The 15,967-nt window shown below is 43.1% G+C and overlaps 1 protein-coding gene across 1 annotated transcript in view; it reads left to right on the top strand.

Annotated features, from left to right (window-relative positions):
* The window catches only part of SUSD1 (sushi domain containing 1), a 137,687-nt gene that overhangs the window by 77,782 nt on the left and 43,938 nt on the right, over positions 1–15,967 (top strand). The window contains 2 exon segments of the mRNA XM_049774850.1: positions 5,951–6,048; positions 6,802–6,988. Coding sequence (XP_049630807.1) covers positions 5,951–6,048; positions 6,802–6,988 — 285 coding nt within the window.

Below are 15,967 nucleotides of genomic sequence, written 5' to 3'. Positions count from 1 at the left end.
TGCAGTCAACCCAGGATGGTGGTTCGAATCCTGCCATCTCAGATGGTCCCCCGTATTTTCCAGGAGCCATTTCTGAGTGCAGAGTCAGGAGTAATGCCTGAGTGCTTCCGGGTATGACCCCCCCCACAAAAACCCCCAAAAAACAAAAACAGGGGAGCTGGAACAGTGGCACAAGTGGTAAACGCATTTGCCTTGCACATACTAACAGATTGTGGTTTGATCCCCTGGTGTCCCATAGCCAGGAGTAACCCCTGAGCATCACTGGGTGTGGCCCAAAAACAAACAAACAAAACCACATTGTTCCTGGCAGCTGGATAGTACAGTGGGTAAGGAGGCACTTGCCTTGCTTTAAGCCTACTTGGACTCAATTTGGTCCTCTGAGCACCACTAGGAGTGATTCCTAAGAGAAAAGGCAGGAGTAAGCTCTGAGCATCACTGGGTCTGAACACTCCCCAAATTAAAAAATATATATATTGTTCCCATCATTTTCCTATTTTTGCTCTTAATTGCTCATAGAGTGAATCAACACTGGTTTGTTTTCCCAGTCTGACCTGAAGATCTATCTTATCTTCACTCCTCACCCCACAGTTATGTGACAGTCATCTCTCACCACTGACTGGGGCATCTCACACTTTAGTCTTATGGCTCCTCCTCTCTCCACATGCCTGTGTGCTTGTCATCATCCTCTGCAGGGTTGGGCAGCCTCCTTCCTGCCAAGGGCCACTTGGATATTTATGAAATCACTCCTGGACCATCCATATAGATATTTGGGCCACAGTTAGCTGACAGGAAGGATATGTATCTGTCCTGGCCTGATCCAGGGACAGACCACATGCATTCCCAGGCTTTCTAAGGTCCTGTGGGCTGGACTTTCAGCATCCAGCATTCAGGCCACACCCTCCATGATCTGGTTTCTGGAGTCCTACAGTGAGAGTGTCTGGTTTCTTCCATTTCCTGCGGTATCCCTATCTGTTGTCTTTTGCCCTCTTATTAGTTTTTTACTGCTTATGCCTTCTCCATCCATTGGACAACATATTCCCAAGAAAAGGAGTTAGGTTCTGATCACTGTCACAGTGAGGTGCCTGATGGTAGGATGCTTGGCATTCAGTGATCATACAGTTAGTGGTAAAAGGAGCATTACAATAAAGAACCCTGAGTCAATTTCAAAGAGAATGTCCAGAAATATTTTAGTCATGAGACTACTGGGATTAGGACATACCTTCCAAGTCATTTAAAAAGAAGGGACAATGGGGCTGAAGAGATAGCATGGAGGTAAGGCGTTTGCCTTGCATGTAGAAGGATGGTGGTCCAAATCCTGGCATCCCATATGGTCCCCCAAATCTGCCTGGAGCGTTTTCAGAGTGTAGAGCCAGGAGTAACCCCTGAGTGCTGCTGGGTGTAACCCAAAACTGCCCCCCAAAAAGAAGGGACAATATTAATGTGCCAGTTTTCTTTCTAATATTTCTAATATATCTTTTTGTTTTTGGGTCACCCCCAGCAATACTCAGGGGTTACTCCTGACTCTGCACTCAAAAATCACTCCTGGCAAGCACGGAGGACCATAAGGGGTGCTGGGATTCGAACCACCATTCGTCCTGGATCAGCTGCTTGCAAGGCAAATGCCCTACTGCTGTGCTATTGCTCTGGCCCCTCTAATATGTTTTTAAATTTCTTTTTGTCTCTTTGCTCAGGAGTGACCCATGATGATGCATGGGGGATTTTATATGGGACCAGAGAGTTGAACAGGAGTTGACCACAGGCAAAGCAAAGTGCTTAAACCATGTACTATCTCCCAGCCCTCTGTTATGTTTTTAAAGAAGTTTTTCCAGCTGACACCTGGAAGGAAAAGCAAGCAAACTTCATTAACTGCTCCTTAGGAGGCAATGTCTGCCATCTCTATAATCAGATCTAGCTCCCATCTGTGGAGGGAGCATGGCACAGGCTGGAGGCAGATGGTATTTTGAGATGTCCTTTGCAGTTGTCATAGTGAATGGGGAAAGAAGAAGGGCAAGGAAGGAAACTTTCATATTTGTCTCCTTTCTGCTCTCTCTTTGGGTGGGAAAGGGGCTCGAGGTGAGAAAGGCCTTTGCTTTACTAGCTACTCAGGTGATGAGGGGTGAGAAGTTTCCTCCTCCTAGTCCACCATGCTTTCAGGTGGAAAGGATCAGAAAGATGTGTGTGTGTGTGTGTGTGTGTGTGTGTGCGCGCGTGCGTGCGTGCGTGCGTGCGTGTGTGTGTGTGTGTGTGTGTGTGTGTGTGTGTGTGTGTGGTGAAAGGAGTGCAAGTGGCAATGTAGAATGGAGGGGCAGTGTAAAATCATCCAGGTGAACGTCTGAATCAGTGTTGTTTATGAAATAATCCAAGTCAGGCTGAGGGTGAAATACGTATAGTCTGGCAGTCTTCTACCTCATATGGAGAGTCAGCTGCCTGCCAGACTGCCATTTTTATGGAGTACAGAGACCACCTTTGGGTGGGGTAGTAAGGACAGATAGCTCAAGCTATCTTGAGCCAGTCCCACCCAAGTTTCCAAACTAGACAAATTCTTTTTGGGGGTAAATCCCAGTTGTAAACAAACATACAAAGGAACCAGAGATGATCTTTGTTTTAGGTAAAATAAGGTGCAACCTAACAGGGTGGCACTATTTGGGAGCTTATTTAGATTATATAAAAACTGGTGCCAGGGACAAGGGCAGTGACTCAAAAGGCTGGAGTATATGATTTGCGTGTGGTAGTCCCAATTCTGATCCTCTGGTGGGAGAGTACCACTTGGTCTCCTAGGCACTGCATGGCCCCCTGAAAAGCACTGGCAATAGTTCTTAAGTACTGTACCAAGATTATCCTGTGTGCTGCTGCCCCCAAACCAACACAGTAACTTTGTGATTGAATACTCTCTCTCTCTCTCTCTCTGTCTCTCTGTCTCTCTTTCTGTCTCTCTCTGTCTCTGTCTCTCTCTCTCTCTCTCTCTCTCTCCTCTCACACACACACACTTTTAGGGTTTTAGGGTATCCATGTTCACTGGGGTATCCTTTTGATCTCTTCTATTGAGAAGTACTGATGTAGAGACCTGGGAATTGTTTAGGCCTGTTTAGGAGGGTTGAAAATCACTGCTGTAGAGTTCATAGATGATCCTTTGGTGTTTCTATGAGTTTGCCTAGTTTCTTCTCTTTGTCTCTATTTTTTCTTGTCCTTTATAGTGCACTAAAAATCTCAGCAATTTGACTGTGGGTGTATTAGTAGATATAAAAGTGCAAAGGGATCAATAAAGGAGCTCCTGTGGAAGGAAGGCATTGGTTTGGAGCACAGGGAAAGAGTCAGCCACAGATGCTTCCTAAAACTTAGGTGCTCTTTCCTTCTTGGAGGCTGCTGAAATGAAAACCTTCCCCCTTTGTTTTGGCTGATTCCTTTTTATTTATTTATATTTTCCTATGTTTTAAACTTTATTTAAACACTATGGTTTATAAAATTATTCATACAATATAATACAGTTGTTTCTGGTGCCAGTCCAGCACCAATCCCACCAATTATTTCTGGCACCGATATTCCTGCACCAATTCTACCACCGGTGTAATAGTCCCTCCATTATTGTCCCCATCCCACCTACCCTCAACCTTGTACCCCTGGCAGGCACTAAATAATTTCTTTTTTTCTTTTTTTTTTTTTTTTTTGGTTTTTGGGTCACACCTGGCAGTGCTCAGGGGTTATTCCTGGCTCCAGGCTCAGAAATTGCTCCTGGCAGGCACAGGGGACCATATGGGGCGCCGGGATTCGAACCGATGACCTCCTGCATGAAAGGCAAACGCCTTACCTCCATGCTATCTCTCCGGCCCTAAATAATTTCTTTATATAAAGCTTGTAATAACTAAAGGCTAAAACAATTATTGAAAATACTTAGTAAAAGGCAATTTGTGAAATCTGTCAGATCTCACTATGAAGTCACTAAGTCATCTGAAGGTTGACTAAGCTATTTTTGCCAGTTGAGCTTTCTGTGTTACTATTTTTGGTTATTGGGTTTAGTTAGCTTCCATGGTAATTTCCCATCTAGTTTGGTGTGTTCCTAGTGGAGTGTCAGTATTGAAGAATTTGAAGGTGTCAGCAACCACTCTGTGGAACAAGGTCAGTGGTGCATGGCTGTGGTTGTGTGGTGTGGATGTGGGTTCTGGAGTTATTGGAAGAAGGGTAGAAGCTACCACCTACACACTGTGAAGACCTCTAGTTTTAAGCCCCTGAACCTTGAGTTTTTGTCAGTTTGGTGTTTTGGCTTAGATTAGTGAAGTTGGAGTATTGGCATGATGGCAGCAGTGTGGTATGGATGAGGCTGCCCTGTTTCAGTAGAGTGGTAGACTTGGCTCCCTCCCCTCCAGGGTTCCCAGAGTTGAAATGAGAATTTCTTGAAGGAAGGGATGGAAGCCAGTTGAGGAGACTCTTTTTTTGAAGTGGGATGTTACCTTACCTCTTGATGGGAGAAGTGTGAGTGTGAGACAGAGAGCTTCTCCACAGTCCCTATTGCATATTATACACAGCCCATATCCTAGGACTGTATCCAGGAGATTGTCCTGAGAGCTAAGGTGGTGAGGCATGGAAGAAACAGAAGGAAGCCTTGTTGCCATGTGTGTAACAGCTGAAGTGAAGGGGTCCTCCTGGGGCTGCTGTGCTGGTGGTGAAGGGAAGAATAGGAGAACTTAAATCCAGACCCCTTGCATTTACAGATTGCAATCCTTGGGTGTGGGAACCCCAGCAGCGATATTCCAGAATGATAGAACAGAATCCTTCAAGATGTCAAAGCCCTTTTTTTGGCTTGGAATCATAGATTGAGAGGATCTACAAAATTTATTTGCGTGAGAAGGTTGATTCAATAGAAAGTATGAATTTGAACTGTGGAATATTCTTATTTGGGGAAGTGGGGATTCTCTTCTCTAGGAATGTGATTATGCTTGTTTTAGCCTACAGACAATTTTTATTCCTTTTGGAGCTATTTTAAATAAAAACTAATTTTCTTAAGTCCATCTCTCAGTTTTTAAAGATATACAGAAATAGTGATTTTGTATATTAATTTTGTATCTTAAAACTTGACTGATTCCCTTTATTAGTTTTGGTAGTTCTTTTTGGGTAAATTTCTTGGGATTTAAAAATAATATTATGTCATCTGCAAATAAGCCTGAATTATCTGTAGGGAATTTGGTTTTATATGAATGAAAGTTATTTTCTTGCTTCTTTTTTCTGAATAACTTCCAAGGAGATCCGTCCTCTGTGTTGTTTCAGTGAACCCAGACCCTTATTATGAACCCCCAATTGGCCAAATCTACTACCTGGCATTCATGCAGAACATTTTAGAAACAGAAACAGCTTGAAGAAATCTGTAGATTTCCAAGAGATACCGTGCTGCATAGTTTCCATGATAGGAGACCCAGATGCACCAGGAGTACTTATTTATTTTCCCCCACTAGTAGCTCCTGAGGTTTGCCCCTGGGGTAATGTGCACCATTTCCCTCTGAGGGACAAAGGTGGCCTTCAAACAGTGTTCCACAACAAGAGAGACAGATCGAATCAGGAAACAGGAAGCAGGCAGCAAGCTTTACCTCTGTGGCTGCCCAGCAGACATAAGACCTGCCCAGCAGACATAAGACAGAGCACCAGCGGCACCCAGTGGCCTGGCATACCAACCACAGACTAGAATTCTCCAGGGTCAAATGGACAACTTTTGTTTCCTTCGAGTCAGATCATGGGCCAGGCTAGTCCTGATGAAGATAAATTCTCCAGATGGTTGTCTAGCATAGCTTGATTTTCCTCATTCCATTTCTCCAAGTCAGCCTGTGAAAGGTGGTTTGCAGAACCAGCTTAGTCACGCTCCCCAAAGCTGTCAACTGTAACTGTTTGCCAAAGCCCAAAGATACACTTTGAGAGTAGATTCTCTCCCCCCCACCTTTTTTTTTTTTTTTTTTTTCTGTTTTAGAAATAATCACAGAAATCAGCGACCTCTCGGTGTTTAACAATACCTGCGTGAGGTGGCAAATAAGCCTGGGCCACGTCAGCTCCAGAATGACGTATGTGGTAAGTAGAGTGGTCTGTTCTTTCTTGCCAGGACACAAACTCACTTCTAGAAAAGCTTCTCAGTCCTGTGGCTTTCCCATTCCACCGTCCTTTGGAAAAGACAACAGACATTTTAAGATGCCTGGCTTGTTTGGGCTCACGTTCTGTGTTTGATGTATTTGTCATTTGACAGGGCATATGTGCGGGGGTGTGTGTTTGTCTTGGGCACCATCACTATTACTTGTGTTCAAGAGCTTGGTTTCGCTTCCCCCAGAGAGAATGCGAGCCTGGAAGCATCTGTGATGCGAGGCAGCATGTGGTTTTCACTCAGGTGGGGTTGCCACCATGATCTGCCATCTGTGGGCAGGACTGCGTGCCTTGGCTTTATGTCTCCTCTTAACATGCAGTCACTCGTTCATGCTTTTTGGGAACTACACCCGGCAGTAATTAGGAACTGCTGTTGGCTCTAGGAATTACTCCTGGTGATACTTGGAGGACTCTATGGGGAACTGGGGATTGAATCCGGGTCAGCCTGTGCAAGGCAAGCACTCTACCTGCTGTACGATGGCTCTGGCCTCCATTTTTTCAGTTACTGGGCTGAAGTGATACATCTTCCAATACTTGACAGGAGAGATATATCTCAATCAACTCTCCTGAGAAAGAGCAGCGCAGGACCCCAGGGAACCATGGGAAAACAGGAATCCATATCCTACAATCTCTTGGTTGTTTTTACTAGAGTCACAGTGGGTTCTCTTGCCTTTTCCCCTCTCCAAGATCCACATAAAAGGACAACAGTTGGACCCTCTGGAGTCACTTGATGTGGAGACTGTCAACTTGACCACATACAGCAGGACTCCTGTTGTGTGCCTTGATCTGCAGCAGGGCATCAACTACACTGTGAGCATTTCCACTGCCCCTCCCAGACGTTCGGTGCCAGCGGTCATTGGCTTCCAGACAGCTGGTAGGTGGAGGGGAAGCAGCATTTCCTCTTGGAAAATGCCGGGCACAGGATGTGGGAGGAGTGTGCTTCAGATCAATGAGGTGGGTGGTGGTGGTGTGTGTATGGGGGTGTGTGTGGGGGAATTCAAGATTGTTTCCCAATATTTGGAACCCAAGCACCTTGACTACTTCCAGTCTGATAACCAGAGCAGCAGGAGGAGAGATCCTTAACCTACTGCTCTGCTGTGTTTTCTTGGGGAGCCTCTGTCCAAAGTGCCTGGCACTAGTAGGACATTTGCAAGATGAACACTTCCAATGATGATGGTCCCCAGTTATCTGAGCAGTGAAGGTTGGCCAAATAGGAGAAGCCATTTCTTCCTCAGACCATGAGAGGAGCAGCTAGGAGGTATACCCTTCAGCATTTTCTCAGGGCTGGGAACCAGCATCAAGGTTGACTTGGGAAAATCCAACTGAGCATGACCTAGTGGGCAGAGGGCGGTAGCGCCATGCTATAGGAGAGCAAATGCAGGTGAAAAGGAGCAGATGGAAAGAAGCATTAAGAGGTACTAGGAGCAGGCCGGAGAGATAGCATGGAGGGAGGGCGTTTGCCTTGCATGCAGAAGGACGGTGGTTCAAACCCTGGCATCCTATATGGTCTCCTGAGCCTGCCAGTAGTGATTCTGAGCATAGAGCCAGGAGTAACCCCTGAGTGCTGCCGAGTGTGACCAAAAACCAAAAACCAAAAAAAAAAAAAAGGAGTACTAGGAGCGATAACAGCAACAGGGCATTTGCCTTGCACACAGGCAACCCAGAATAGACCAGGTTAGATCCTTGACATTCTATATGGTCTCCAGAGCCTGCCAGGAGTGATTTTTGAGTACAGAGCCAGGAATAACTCCTGAGCACCACCAAAATGGAACAAAACAAAAAAGGTGCTAGTAAGATTCATTATACAGAGCTATCACACAGTTTTTTACCCTAACAGTGTTACAGTTACAATAAGGTTTTTTCTTTCTTCTCTTAATTCTGGACATGTAGGATGTCAGAACTATAAATACCTTATAAGCAAACTTTGAGAAGTCATGGTACCAATGATTTTTTTTTGTTTGTTTTTTTGGGTCACACCCAGCAGCACTCAGGGGTTACTCCTAGCTCTACACTCAGAAATTGGGGGGTCATATAGAAGGAATGTCAGGGATCTAACCTGATCTGTTCTGGGTTGGCTGTGTGCAAGGCAAATGCCCTATTGCTGTTATCGCTCCTAGTACTTCATATGGGATGCCGGGATTCGAACCATCATCCTTCTGCGCCTTATCTCCATGCTATCTCTCCGGCCCCCCAATGATTATTTTGAGGGAGTCAAAGTCATTCTTTTAATTTTTAAAACATTTATTTATTTATTTAGGTTTTTGGGTCACACCCGCAGTGCTCAGGGGTCAGTCCTGGCTCTGTGCTTAGAGATCACTCCTGGCAGTCTTGGGGGACCATGTGGGATGCTGGGAATCGAATCCAGGTCTGTCCTGGATTGGCCACATGCAAGGCTGTGCTATTGTTCTGGGCCCCAAAGTCATTCTTAACTTAAGAAAATATACTTCAGAGGTCGAAGCAATAGCACAGCGGTAGGGTGTTTGCTTTGCATGTGGCTGACCCAGGATGGACCTCTTTTCAGTCCCCAGTGTCCCATATGGTCCATCAAGCCAGGAGCAATTTCTGAGCGCATAGCCAGGAGTGACCCCTGAGCATTACCCAGTGTGGCCCAAAAACAAAACAAAAAAAAAAAAAGGAAAAAGAAAAAGAAAATATACTTCAAATAGGTTGAAAGAGTAGTGGTGTTCCAGTGGACTATGATAGGATATTGGCATGTTGGTGCTTTGTGTCTGGTACCTCTAAAACATCTGCAGTCTTGAAAACCAAAACAAACAACAACAAAAAATCTCTCTCAGCCATCAGTTATTGGCTTGTAGAACTTGAGACATGAGCCTGAGACCCAAAGAAGCAAGAGTGAAGTCAACAATCCTTGTTTTCCCTTGAGTTTTGGTTTCTACCAGGAAGATACTGGGAGATCCTCCTCCCAGCCTGCTGCAGGCACTCATTCCTACTAGACAGCCTGTATGAATCGAACCCAGGGCTCCTTGCAGTTCCACCCTTTGTGCTATCTCCCTGACCCCAAGACCACCAGTTTAATGATTATTTTGGGCCACACTCAGCATTGCCCAGGGCCTACTCATGACTCTGCACTTAGGGATTTTTCCTGGCAGGGATAAGGGATAAGCATATGGGGTTCCTGATAAAATCTGGAAGCAAGGCAAGTGCTCAACTTGATCTACTATTGCTCCATTCCTAAGGTCACTAGTTTTAATTAGGTAAAACCAGAGGTGAAATTACACTAATGACTTCCCTGGGTAATTGATAAATGAAGCAAAATTATTTCTTTTGTTATCATTGCTTTTATTTTTGGGCCACACCCAGTGATGCTCAGGAGTTACTCCTGGCTCTGCACCCAGTAACTATTCTTAACAGTGCTTAGGGACCCTATAGGATGCCAGGAATAGAATCCAGGTCAGCCACATGCTAGAAAAATTCCCTACTGTCTGTACTGTATCACTCAAGCCCAAACCAAAATTACTTCTAAGTAAATAGGAAGGTTTTAGGCCAGAGCAATAGTATAGCAGATAGGGTGTTTGCCTTCTACACAGCTGACCTGGTTTCGATTCCCAGTATCCTATATGGTCCTCCATATCCCACCAATGATGATTACTGGGCTGAGAGCCAGGAGTAACCCATTAGCACCATTGGGTGTAGCTCCCAAACAAAGCAAACAAACAAACAAAACCAAACAACAACATAAAGTAAATAGTATTTGAGGATAGATGATGTCAGATCAATATGGTAACTCACTGGAGAAACTTGTATGACAATGGTAGAGGGCCAGAGAGATAGCACAGCGGTAGGGCATTTGTCTTGCACACATCCATCCAGGATGGATGGTGGTTCAAATCATGGCATCCCATATGGTCCCCCAGGCCTTCCAGGAGCGATTTCTGAGCGCAGAGCTAGGAGTAACCCCTGAGCGCTGCCTGGTGTGACTCCCCCAAACAAAACAAAACAAAACAAAACAAAACAAAACAAAACAAAAAGACATTGGTAGTAAAGTGCCATGAATCTTCTTTGGATTAGGTATTTCTTTTATTTTTTTTCTTGTTGTTGTTGTTGTTTATTTTTTGGGCCACACCTGGTGGTGCTCATGGGTTACTCCTGGCTCTTAAAAGATCATCCTTAACCCACACCACATAAAACAAAAAAGATGATAACACAGGGGTTAAGATGCCTACCTTGTCTTGTTTGAGGATGATTCTAGTTTGCTCCACAGCATTCTGGTACCATATAGTATGTGGTACTGGAGTGGCTCCTGAGCAGGGGGCCTTGAGTAGCTTCTGAACACTTGCACTTCTAGATATGGCCTAAATTTACCCTTCTTCTTTGGAAAAAAAAAGTAAAAAAAAAAAAAGTAGGGGCCGGAGCGGTGGCACAAGTGGTAAGTGCGTGCGGTAACCTAGGACAGATCTCGGTTTGATTCTCTGGCGTTCCGTATGGTCCCCCAAGCCAGGAGCGATTTCTGAGCACATAGCCAGGAGTAACCCCTGAGCATTACCGGGTGTGGTCCCCAAAAAACAAAAAAAATATAAAAAAAAATAAATGGAAGACTATTGCAGGACATCATACTCATCTGTCACTGCAGGAAAGGATAGTTTGCTATTCGGTTGCATGTTACCACGTCAGGTTAATTGTAGACTTTTAGACAATCGAGACAAATTCAGACAAAGGTCTAAATTCTATTAGGATCTGGCCAACATGGTTTAGCATCTTAACTTAGCCTTGAAGAGTTAAAGCCTGTATTTTTGAATGTCTTCAAGACCTTTTCCTCTGTATGAATTGTATTACATATGCAAATTAATATAATGAAAATTGGAATTTTTCTTGGGACAACTTCCCAAATGAGAACAAGGTACAGTTTTCTTTCTTTTTTCTTTTTTTTTTTTTTTTGGGGGGGGGGGCGGCACACCCGGCGGTACTCAGGGGTTACTCCTGGCTGTCTGCTCAGAAATAGCTCCTGGCAGGCATGGGGGACCATATGGGACACTGCGATTCGAACCAATCACCCTTGGTCCTGGATCGGCTGCTTGCAAGGCAAAAGCTGCTGTGCTATCTCTCTGGGCCCCAAGGTACAGTTTTCTACCATTTCTGTTTACTTACTGTTTGGTGCTCTGCTTAGTTTTGTACCCCTGTAAAGATTTGTCATTCTATTTTTCAGGATCCTATACCAGGGGTCTCAAACTCGCGGCCCGCGGGCCGTTTGCGGCCCTCCGTACAACATTTTGTGGCCTGTGGCCGGCCTTCAAATATCGCAGTATTCGCGATTATTCGCTTACCAAATAATCGCAATAAAATTGCATTAGTAAGAAAAAAATCGCATTAAACATTCTCATACTATGAGCAGTTCCGTCCGGGGTATGCAAATGTTTAATGCGATTTTTTTTCTTACTAATGCGATTTTTTATTGCGAATATTCGGTAAGCAAAATCCCTTATGCGGCCCTGCCTCACCCCGACTTTGCCTCCTGCGGCCCCCAGGTAAATTGAGTTTGAGACCCCTGTTCTATATACTGAGTTACTTGATTTCATTATGCCAATTCTCTTAATGAATTGGATAATTTTAATAGCTTTGTTTTAAAAATGTTGGTATTAAAAATGTCTAAAAAAGTTTATATAAATTTGAAATTATTCCTTCCCTTGCTCATTAGATGATTTTTTTTTAAAAGAAAACTTATTTCGGGGGCCAGAGAGAAAGTACAATGGGTAAAGCACTTGCTTTGCATGCTGCCAACCTGGGTTCAATTCTGAAATCTCATATGTTTCCCTGGGCCCAGCAGAAGTGATGCCTAAATGACAGAGCCAGGATGACCCCTGGTATGGCCCAAAAGCCAAAAATTTAAAAAAACGATTTCTTTTGGAAATAATCTTTGCTTACTTTGTCAATTTCTTCTGTGAGTTTCCTTTGGTTTGTTTACTACTTTTTTTTTTGTTTTGTTTTTCGGGCCACACCCATTTGATGCTCAGGGGTTACTCCTGGCTAAGTGCTCAGAAATTGTCCCAGGCTTGAGGGGACCATATGGGACGCTGGGGGATCGAACCGTGGTCCTTCCTATGCTAGCGCTTGCAAGGCTGACACCTTACCTTTAGTGCCACCTCACCGGCCTCTTGTTTACTACATTTTTTTAGTCAAAATTTATGTTTTCCTAAAAATTTCCATTTGGGGTTTAAAATTGAATATTTGTTTACTATTCGTTTGGGGGGGGGGTCTACATTATATAACTCTGGGTATTTCTGACCTTTAATTCTATTTTTCTTTAAAAAAATGATTTACTTTTCATTTTTTTTTTTTTGATTTACTTTTCTTTTTCTTTTTCTTTTTCTTGAGCCAACCCACCAGCTCCAGAATCCCTCCTGGCAGGCTCACGGGACCATATGGGATGCCTGGGATTGAACCTGGGTTGGCCACGTCAAGGCAAATGCCCTACTTGCTGTACTATCTCTCTGGCCCTGATTCACTTTTCTTGGATTATCTGTTTTATTATTGAATGTTTTCCCCAAAAGAATAAATTCTATTTTTATTTTGTTATTTTTTGGGTCATACCCAGCAGCATTCAGGGGTTACTCCTGGCTTTATGCTCAGAAATTGCTCCTGGCAGGTTCATATAGGATGCCGGAATTTGAACCACTGTCCTTCTGCATGCAAGGCAAATGTCCTACCTCCATGCTATCTCTGGTTCTTCTTCTTTTTTCTTTTTTTAGAATAACTTCTTGAGTTTTTTAATTTTATTTTTCCATCTCACTAATTTTTCTTCTTTTTTAAGAAAGGATTAAAAAAATCCTTTTTGAGCTCTGTTTATCTTAACATAATTACATTGGTACTAAATTCTAGAGTTGGATACATAATTCTACTTATTTCCTATTTTATTAAACAATGGAGGTTTTTTCTGATATTTTTATAATAATTTTTTCCCGTCACCGCCGCCACTATAATAATAATTTTTATTTTGACCAAAGTGGATTACATATCTTTCACAGTAATATTTTAGGTACAGATTAACATTGAATCAGGGGATTCCCATCACCAAAATTGTCCTCCTCCACCCCCCCATTCCCAACTTGCATCCCATATCCCCTCCCTTACCCCCTGAACTGCTAGTATAAGTGGTCCCTTCTGTGTTTCTAGCTTGTTGTGGATTGGGTATTGATTCTTTTGTTCTTGGCTTTGGATTTGGTGTTTAAGTCCGATCATTTTTATTACTACTTAGTGATCATACAACTGTTTGGTCTTGGTACCCTAACAATGGAGGTTTTTTTTTTTCACAATGGATGTTTTTAATACTATTTCCCTTCTAAATTTGAACTTTGACAGAATTTCTTAGACATTGATACCTTTTTTCTTTGTCTTTCCTCTTAGAACATACTATAATTGCCATTTTGATTTTCCCTTTGATTGGAGCATTATTTATGAGTATCTTAATATATATTCTCTTTATTGTTATTTTCAAAGCCTTATATATTAGTGTTTTGATTTTTCCATTGGCTGAAGGATTAATTGCGTTTTATACAAATGGTAGATATGTTTGTTTGTTTTATTTGGGTCACACCTGGCAGTGCTCAGAGGTTACTCCTGGCTCTGTGCTCAGAAATTGCTCCTGGCAGGCCATATGGGACCATATGGGTTGCTGGGATTTGAACCACCGTCCTTCTGCATGCAAGGCAAATGCCCTACCTCCATGCTATTTCTCTGGCCCTGTAACATAATTTTTATTTCTTTTGTCTTCTTTATTTTTTATTCACTTATGCTGTTTTTGTATCTATTGTTTTCTAATTTTTTTTTTTTTTTGGTTTTTGGGCCACACCCGGTAACGCTCAGGGGTTACTCCTGGGTATGAGCTCAGAAGTTGCTCCTGGCTTGGGGGACCATATGGGACGCTGGAGGATCGAACTGTGGTCCGTCCAAGGCTAGCGCAGGCAAGGCAGGCACCTTACCTCTTGCGCCACCGCCCGGCCCCTGTTTTCTAATTTTTTAAATTTGTTTTCTAATTTTTTTTTTTTTTTTTTGGTTTTTGGGCCACACCCGTTTGACGCTCAGGGGTTACTCCTGGCTATGCGCTCAGAAATCGCTCCTGGCTTGGGGGGACCATATGGGACACGGGGGGATCGAACCACGGTCCGTCTTATGCTAGCACTTGCAAGGCAGACACCTTATCTTTAGCGCCACCTCCCAGCCCCTGTTTTCTAATTTTTTAAAATGATTCATGCAGTACTATTTTCTTTTTATTTTACAGCATATATACTTTTTGGTTTTGTTTTTGGGCCATGCTCCTGGCTCTGCACTCACCTTGCAGTGCTCCTTTAACATAGCATTTTATCACCAGCTTTAATTTGTATGAGGGAAATATAGAGCCTGTTTAGGGTACAGGCGGGGGTTGGGTGGGGAGGAGGGAGATTTGGGACTTGGGTGATGGGAATGTTGCACTGGTGATGGGTGGTGTTCCTTTTATGACTGAAACCCAAACACAATCATGTATGTAATCAAGGTTTTAAATAAAAAAAATTATGCATTAAAAAAAAACATTGTGTTTTTAATATAGTTTCTATGAAACTACAAAGTTATGCATGATTGGGTTTCAGGCATACAGTGTCTGAAAACTATCCCTTCAACAGTGTCCACTTCCCTGTACCAATGCCCTCCCCTTCCATTTGCTTCTCAACAGTCTGCTTTTATAAAAGATACTTAAAATAATATATATATATATATATATATATATATATATATAGTTTTTTTGGGGGTCGGGGTAGTAGTCAAGGGTTACTCCTGGCTCTATGCTTGGGAATTTTAGAAACATTTTTTTCTATTATTTATTTTGCTCGGGAGTTACTCCTGGCTCTGCACTCAGAAATTACTTCTGGTGATGTACGGAGGATCATATGGGATGCCGTGTGTTGAACCTGGATTGGCTATGTTCAAGGCAGGGTCTTTACTGGCTGTACTATCTCTCTGGTCCAAGAGACACTTTCTTTTTTAGACACTGTGGTTTAATGAGTTGTTTATGATACAATTCATTCAATACAATATTGTGACTTTCAATGTATCCAACAATACAATACAATGGCATTTAATATTCCAACACCAATCCCACCACCAATGTAACATTCCCTCCACCCTTTCCCAACCTCCCCAAAGCCTGTCCCATGGCAGGTACAAATGATTTTCTTACTATTGCTTGGTACAACTAAATGATAATGGTATTATTGAAAAAGTTTGTGAAAATAGTAATATCTTGCAATGGAGTTGTTAAGTCATTGTCTGAAAATCTCTTAAGCCAGTTGGGCATTATAGTGTTGGTTTTGTTTGCTGAGCTTATGTGGCTTCTATGATAATTTCACATCTAATTTGGTGCATTCCTACCAGGAAGTCAATATTAAAATTATGGGGTGTGTGTGTGTGTGTGTGTGTGTGTGTGTGTGTGTGTGTGTGTGACATGTCTGCATAAGTGTCTGCAGTCCATGAATTTGAGGATCTGTGGAGTTGGGCTGATGAACTCAGATGACAACAGTGATGGTTTTGGGGGCCTTCTGAAATCTGCTATGAGGTTTGTCCATGAGGTTTTCCTGCTAGTTGAGTGTTCAAAGAGGCTTTAGTGTTGACCACTTGGGCAGACCTGGCAGAAGGCTCTGGATCATGAGTGTGGCTAAAGGGTCCCTTTTTTCAAATACAAATTTTTGCACTGTGGTTCACAGTTCTGTTGCTCATAGGATTTTTTACATCATACATTGCCACCTTTTAGCACTACCTCCTCCTTGTTGAATATTTCCCTTTCCTCCTCCATCTCCCACCCATCCCCCAGACCTTTCAGATGGCCTGTTTTCTATTGAATTCAAGTTCTCATGTTTTTTATTTCCAT

Source organism: Suncus etruscus, chromosome 1 (genome assembly GCF_024139225.1).
Source record: "Suncus etruscus isolate mSunEtr1 chromosome 1, mSunEtr1.pri.cur, whole genome shotgun sequence".
Taxonomy (NCBI): domain Eukaryota; kingdom Metazoa; phylum Chordata; class Mammalia; order Eulipotyphla; family Soricidae; genus Suncus; species Suncus etruscus.
Note: the sequence above shows the minus strand (reverse complement) of the source record. Positions and strands in the feature narration are given on the sequence as shown.